Source organism: Pongo abelii, chromosome 9 (genome assembly GCF_028885655.2).
Source record: "Pongo abelii isolate AG06213 chromosome 9, NHGRI_mPonAbe1-v2.0_pri, whole genome shotgun sequence".
Lineage (NCBI taxonomy): Eukaryota > Metazoa > Chordata > Mammalia > Primates > Hominidae > Pongo > Pongo abelii.
Genome location: NC_071994.2, coordinates 115317995 through 115325620, shown reverse-complemented (window position 1 = coordinate 115325620; position 7626 = coordinate 115317995). Strand labels below are relative to the sequence as shown.

The following is a 7626-nucleotide window of genomic DNA, read 5'->3' as shown; positions in this document are numbered from 1 at the left end:
TCCCATATAGTAGTATATAATATAGAAAGTTTTCAGTAAAATCATAGTAGTACTTCACATTAAAGGGATAATTTTTTTTTAGCTAGATGAGTAGTATAGATCCTCCAGTCCAAATTCAATTTCTCAATTATAATAGGATTGAAGTGACCTCCCAAAGTCATCTTGTTGTTTAAGCCAATCTATTTACTTCTGAATCACTAATCTTTATCCCATACCACACTGCTGCTAATGTTTCTAAATATAATTCATTAACTGCACATGTTGATGTGGTTGATGTGTAAAAAAGCCAACTCATACAAGGTTCTGGTGAGTAATTTCTGGTTTTTATTTTACTACTTTTACCACAAGAAAATAATTTTAAGCCAAGAGCTTTTATTAGTCATACATAATAACTAATAGTGAAAATAATCAAATGGAAATAGCACACAGTTATGTCATTATATTCTAAGAAACTGGAAAAATCACCTCTAAGGTTTTAATCTTCTTTTATAATCCTAACCATAAAAAAAAATTTCAAAATTATCTCCAAAACTATCTGATATTTAAACAAAATATTCTAGAAGTATAATATTATTAAACATTATAAATTAACTGGATCCTTTTTTAGAAGTTTAAGAAACACTAAGAAGTTTAAGGAAAAAATAAAAGAATCCACATAAGATTTAAATAATTTACACTTCTATAAAATGCACTAAATATTTGACTCTCAAAAGAAAAGTGACGTAGTTCATGTTAATGGCCAGCTTAGGACATTAACATGAACAATAATATTAACATTAAGGAATTTAAAAGTTCCTTTTTAAACCTAGAAATTCAAGGAGTTTCCCCTTCTCTATTCAAGATATACATTTTCTTTAACAACTCGAGAGCTTTCAAAGCATAAATGTCATTCTGTCATTATAACAATAATAGGTTTAAATTCTCAGCTTATTTCAAGTATATATTTTATCTGTGTAATGTGTTTGCAATCACTGTAAACCTCTGTCGCAGGAACTCTCTTTTTTGTATTAGAAAGTTTTCAATAGTATTGGCTTCTTTGAAGAGTTCATCTATCTCATCAATGTAAGATGCATCTACTGCTGCTCTCTCACTAATAGGAAAAAAAGTTGTATATTAAACTAAGTAGATATAAACAATATCATTATGTTGTTCTTCATTACACAATATTTGTTAACTATTTCATTTAAATGGCTTTATGTGCCACAGAACTTCATTAATTTACTAATACTCTTCAGAAAAAAAATTAGTCCCACAAATATTTTTGACTACTCAAAAAGGTCTCCTGACACAACAGGAAGTGTATCTTATACATTATAACACTAATATTCAATTATATACATTATTTTACAGCCACACAAACCACTATCCAAGTATAAGGACTGTCCAGCAGTGTATAAAAAACACTTTATAAAACATATTAGGCTAATAAAATAATTAAATTTGGTCTTAAAATAGATATAGGTAAAATATAAATGCAGTCATCCCTCAGTATCCATGGGGTATTGGTTCCAGAATCCCCCACAGATACCAAAGGAACATCCCTCATAGATATTCAAGTCCCTTATATAAAATGCCATAGTATTTGCATATAACCTAAGAACATTCTGCCATATAATTTAAATTATCTCTTGATTACTTATAAGACCAATACCATGTAAATGCTATGTAAACAGTTTTTATACTGTATTGTTTGAAAAATAATGACAAGAAAAAAATGTCTGTACATGTTCAGTACAGACACAACCACCCTTTTTTTCCAAATATTTTCAATGTGTGGTTGATTGAATCCACAGATTCAGAATCCATGGATATGAAAGGCTGACTCTCTATGACATAAATATTTATCTTTAATATCAGTCTGTTATCATTAATTTCACCAAACATTTTTCTCAAAGAGGTATTTACATAAAATTTAAAATGTAATGTCATCTAATTACAGACCAAGATATATACAGCCTAGAATTAGCTTGGCAAGAGTAAAAAAATAAAAGGATTTTTAGTGGAAAAGTTGACGCTATTCCCTGGAAATAACCAACTAATCTATTATAAGGGACTGAGGTAGAATAAAAAATTCCGAAGTTTTAATTACTGGAGAGGTTTGGCAGCCACAGAATTAAACTTTCCAATACAGAGGTTCCAGAAGAAAACTAACATAAAGACCCCAGAGAATATACTATAAGTACTTGCCTTAAAAGCTTTGCATAGGTAGACAACATTAGATTAATTTCCTTGCTCACATCTGTTCAAGAAAAATCATGTAAGTTATAAAATATAACAAACCTTCTGCATTATAAAACTGATGTTTAGAAATATAAACATTTTATACATCACCATTTAAATCTTTCTCCAAGGCTTCATCTTTATAAAATAGTCCGGAAATTTCAGAGAAAGATGAATCTGATTTTCCAAGAGAGGACAGCTGTGGACTATCTGGCACTGGAGACTAACAGGACAAAATTTAAAAAACGGGTACAGTCAATAAGATCTTCAGGACATATACATTTTGTTTATTAAGAAAAAGCAAATAAAACATTTTTCAGAAAAAGGCAAACATGCTAGAAAGCATATGACTTAGTCATTTGAGTTTTTATTATTAAGGAAATGTACAGGCCCAAGAAACACTTTGCTTAATATATTAAATTTTATTTTGGTTTTCAACTACATTTTGCTTTTCATTTGTTTGTTTTTGTGACAAGTTCTCGCTCTGTCACCTAGGCCAGAGTGTAGTGACACAATCTTAGCTCACTGTAGTCTCCTAGATTCAAGTGATCCTCCTGTCTCAGACTCCTGAGTAGCTAGGACTACAGGCACATTCCACCATGCCCAGCTAGTTTTGTTTTGTTTTTTGTTTTGTTTTGTTTTTTGTTTTCAGAGGCAAGGTATTGCAGTGTTGCCCAGGCTGATCTGAAACTCTTAGCCTCAAACGATACTCCTGCCTCAGCCTCCCAAAGCACTAGGATTACAGACATAAGCCAATGCGCCCAGCCTTAAATTAGACTTTAAATGTGGTTTTAAACTCCTGTTGAAAAAGTGTCTGGTATCTTGAACCAGTAGATATTTTCATAGCAATGAAGCTAAACTGTAATTTAGACAGTAGCCAAATGCTTGCAAAATTTTGCAAAATAATATAATCTTCAAGGGAGCAAATCATGTCCCAAATGCAACAGATCAATTGGTGGGGGCAGTAGTAAAGCACAGGATACTGTGCTCTTTAAAAAGATCAGTAACTATAGTACTTAGTTATCTTACTTATCACAGCAAAATAATTACATAAAATCCTATGGATCATAAAGGCACAGACTCACTTCTGTCTCTAGATCTCAAGCTACCAAAAAGAAATCTCCCAATAGTTTCTTGGAGGCCTATATTTAGTGAAAAAGCAGCTGGAATCAACATAGTTCCTGCTATGTTGTAGGACAATCCTAACTCTGGGCATACGAAAGTAGATAAATTCCACTTATCTACACAGCTTTCTTAAAGGGAAGAAATTTGAGTAGTATGTAAAACAGAATAAAAGATTAAGGCTCCATAGGCATACAGCTTACCTCCAATTCTCTTGGCCTCTTGCAATTTCTGTTATCAGGCTTTACAAGGTGATTTGCCATCATATTCCGAAGGCACCAGCTACAAAGTTTAGAACAATGCCAGATTTAGGTACAAACTCCATGCTACAAGCTCTCTGGAATCCTTCCCTTTTTCCCACTCCTACTGCTGATGTTAATTTAGACTGTCATTAACTGTCACTTTCCTAAACTCAATTTCTCCCTCCTCTAAATCATTCTATCAACTGCTATTTGGGTAATCTTTCAAAACTTTGATTACTGCATTCCTTTAACTCAAAAACTTTCATTGTTCCAGAATAAGTTGAAATTCCATGATATGGCCTTCAAGGTCCTGTATTATCTAGTGCAAGCCTACTAGTCCCATCATTTTCAACTACTCCTCTCTATGTACTTAGCCAAATGAGTCTCTCTGGCAATTCTGCCTTGTTTCAGGACTGGTTCAGTTAAGATTCTTCTATCTTTGGCAGGGTGCGGTGGCTCACGGCTGTAATCCCAGCACTTTGGGAAGCTGAGGCAGGAAGATCACCTGAGGTCGGGAGTTCGAGACCAGCCTGGCCAGCATGGTGAAACCCTGTGTCTACTAAAAATTCAAATATTAGCCAGGCGTGGTGGCAGGCACCTGTAATCCCAGCTACTAGGGAAGCTGAGGCGAGAGAATCGCTTGAACCCAGGAGAGGGAGGTTGCAGTGAACCGAGACTGTGCCATTGCACTCCAGCCTGGGCAACAGAGCAAGACTCCACCTCAAAAAAAAAAAAAAAAAAAGGATTCTTCTATCTTCACAAAATCTTAATGTTGAAACAGGTCTTACAGTTCATCTAATTCAATCTCATTTTTTACAAGTGAGAAAACAGGGACAGTGACAGTGGATCAAGCGACACCAGTAAGACTGAGCTAAACTAGAACCGAGATCTCACTCTTCGAGTCTGAGGTTATTCCCACTGTCCAACCTTACTTTAAAGTAGCTCCAATTTTACTTTTACTTTTCCATAAATTCGGAAGGCATTTTCCCTAGGAGTCCAAATGTTGAAACCTGGAAGGGTATAGTCTCTGTGTCTTTGAGATGAGGGGAGCCCTGTCCATATTCAAGTTATCAATTGACTTTGTTGTTTTTGAGAAACGATGTTGACTTGGGTAACTCTAACGCATCTGTTTGATTAGTCCTATAAAATATGCATATATAGAAGACAGAAAGAGCAACAACAAATTTGAAAGATGCTTGTTAAGTAAATTCTGTATCGTACGTCTCCATTCCTGCCAGTACCTTTATAGTATGTTAGTTTACGTGCTGTAATAGTATTAACAGTATCTAGAAAATACTACACATGCACGGCAGTGCTAACTTTGCCTTGGGAGTTGGAAAATACTTCAGAGAAGCCAACAGGCAAATTTTTCTCTCCTCCCTTCCCCTTCTAATTTTCCCTTTCCCCTTCACCCCCTTCTCTTCTCTCCCAGAGTAACACTGTGCACCTATGTCAAATGAAAACTTATACTCAAGTAACCGTTTCTGCAAAAATAAGTTCGTTTTCCTGTCATGGCCCAAGGCCTCAGCAGATCCAGGCCTGGTGGACGGGCTGGTCTTCGTCGTGTGCCAAACACTGACCACTGCCCTAGCTCTGCCATCTTAGGCTTAGTGACCTGGCCGTTACTAAGCACTGTCCCCTCTGCCCCATGCAGCTGTCTCCTTCTAGTCTTCTCCCTCTTCTCAACGCCATCCTAGCCCCTCAGGCCATTTCGCCTCCATCTTTCCTCACTTCCCGCCGCCCCCCCCACTTCCTCCCTACTGTTGCTTCCGCCCCACTAGAGCCCCTCAGAGGAAGCTTCCATCCTCGCGCCCTTCCCTGTGTCACAGTCCGTCACATTCTCACAGGCGCCCATCCCTCCAGCCCCACCCCAAGGCCAATGTACTTCGCGGTATGGGGACCTTCCTCGTCAGCGAACGCGAGGGAGTGAAGACGCCAGGTGCGGGTTGCTTGGACTTCGCGGGTGCAGGTGGGAAGCGCGCCGCACTCCCAGCAGCCCCCGCACGAGTCACGTGACAGCCCTCCCACCGCAGCCTCCCAGAACCTGGCCCACAGAAGGGCAGCTTTTTTCCGGTTTTCTCCCGCTGTTTCCCCTCGACTTGGAATAGTCGTGAAACAAAAATCTCTCCCTGCCACCATGTGTGTGTTTGAATCAGGAAAAAATCTGAAACTGGTCAAGAAAGAACAAGGAAGACTTGCCAAAGCAAGGCCGGGGTGAGTCCCAGCGGCTTAGAATCTCAGCAAAGGAACACAAAATAGCACATTCACGGCCTCTTTTCGAGTAAAATTTACTTGGTTTGCAGGAAGGGTTTAAAACCGCATTTGCAGATGCTCTGTTTGCAGGAAGGCTTTAATCACGTGTTCCCCTGGACCACAAGCAAAGCTTTTAGATCCAGAGCCTCAGTTACTGCCCCTCTTCCTCTTTGCACACCTTCTTAGAAAATTCTTCTCTGGGTCTGTCAATAAGTTAAGTCAATTTAATTGGCAACAGCTATCAAAAAGTGTTGCATAACACACATGGCTTACATAATTGTAGCTTTGCCTCATCGGGTGCTTTAATGTGGAGGCTTTGACCTGCAATTTCAAAGATATACATTCCAAGCTTATGCCCAGTTAGTGGATGTGGAAGAAAAAAACAAAGCAAATTACCTCATAACACAAAAGTCAATAACACACATCCCTAAGCTCCAGGTACAAAATCTTACGTCTTAGAGAACTATATTTAACACTTACATACATTACTAAGGTCTTTTTTTTTCCTTTTGCTTGATTAAATGTTAGTTATCATCAAGCCTTGGAAGTATTCTGTGTGTGTATATTTATTTGCTGTTTGTGAAGAAGCCAGTTGTTTTAAATAAGTTCCTAGAAAATAAGCGCTCAATGTGTTTAATCTGAGTTGCTAATATTGTGAAATATAGGCCACGTAACTAAATACTAGCCTAGATAACTATGGCGAAGTAAGGAGTCTCAAACACTGTCCCAGAACAATAGCAATCTGTGTTGAATTTTTACCCTCTGTGGTAAAATGAAGGGAAAAGGAATGAAGTTTTAGTTTGCCTTAATTTTTATCTTTATTGTTTCAGACTCTTGAGCGGTATAAAGTTTTCATCGAGTCAAATATATTCACTTTAAAGTGACTGTGCTTTATTCTGATACCATGTCCTTCCTAATTTTGGGGCACAGGTGAGATAAGTTTTATGAAATAAAAAGATTAAAAATTCTTACATTTTTAGTGTCCTTACTTGGTAAAATGTAGAGTTGTCCACTATGTTTATCTCCTCCTCCTTATTATCATGATTGCTGTTATTATTTTTAATGGTTCATTAAACCCAAGGGTCTGGGAAATACTCATGGAATTCATCTCACAGCCTTCACACTGTATGATATTTAAACAGGTGGTTGTCCATCCGATTCTTAAAATATTTCCAAGAAAAATGATTCCACCTAATGCATAAATGCTTTCATCAGATTAAGAGAACACCATGGACATTTTATTTTATTTTATTTTTTAAATCTTACCTCCACTGCATAAGCTAAATGGGTAGGAATAAGTGAGATGATATAGATATTGTTATCTAGAGCTTTAAAATATTCAAAGGGCTGTCATCATTATCTCATTTAATCTTTGAAAACAACTCTATGAATTACAAAGGACACTGAGACATTTGGATTGCTCTATATCAAAGAAAAAAGTGTTTGCCCCAAAACTTCAAAATGTGTAAATTACACATTCTGCATCTTTACAGCTGGAGAAAATTCACTGGCAATGGAATATTTAAAATTAGAGCTTGCTTAGTGCTCTGCTTCTGATCACTACTTGATCCCACTTCGTGCTTTCATGTTAATTGGCCCAACTGGACTTTACAGTTGGAAGGTGAAAACTTACTATTTCAACTTGACTCATGTATGTATTCTTACCATATACTTCTTAAATGTACTATTTTTTTTCTTCTGATAGTCACCACACCAAGCACTTCCAGCCACCCTGCCACAGACTTCCTTTGTAATCACTGCTGAAGGACATGATGTTTTTATGACTTCC

General features: G+C 37.0%; 1 protein-coding gene across 4 annotated transcripts; it reads right to left on the bottom strand.

The window, feature by feature from the left end:
- Positions 1 to 304: 304 nt before the first annotated feature.
- Positions 305 to 5607, bottom strand: TEX12 (testis expressed 12). Of its 4 annotated transcripts, none has more exons than XM_054525075.2 (5): positions 5470 to 5607; positions 3546 to 3624; positions 2332 to 2443; positions 2188 to 2239; positions 305 to 1090 (listed from the first exon to the last, which is right to left on the bottom strand). In XM_054525075.2, the coding sequence occupies exons 2-5, from the start codon at positions 3606 to 3608 to the stop codon at positions 946 to 948; spliced, it is 372 nt and encodes a 123-aa protein (XP_054381050.1). In that variant the 5' UTR covers positions 3609 to 3624; positions 5470 to 5607; the 3' UTR covers positions 305 to 945. The 4 variants fall into 4 exon arrangements, with proteins under 4 accessions (XP_054381050.1, XP_054381049.1, XP_054381047.1 ...); XM_054525074.2 differs by lacking the exon at positions 5470 to 5607 and adding an exon at positions 4517 to 5428; XM_054525072.2 differs by lacking the exon at positions 5470 to 5607 and adding an exon at positions 5064 to 5428.
- Positions 5608 to 7626: the final 2019 nt, after the last annotated feature.

Excerpts from the sequence above, each read along its gene's own strand:
- TEX12 (XM_054525075.2), bottom strand. The coding sequence starts at position 3,608 with ATGATGGCAAATCACCTTGTAAAGCCTGATAACAGAAATTGCAAGAGG. Across the intron at positions 2,444-3,545 it reads AGAGGCCAAGAGAATTGGAG|TCTCCAGTGCCAGATAGTCC; the intron begins GTAAGCTGTATG and ends TTGTCCTGTTAG. Across the intron at positions 1,091-2,187 it reads ACCTATGCAAAGCTTTTAAG|TGAGAGAGCAGCAGTAGATG; the intron begins GCAAGTACTTAT and ends TTTTCCTATTAG.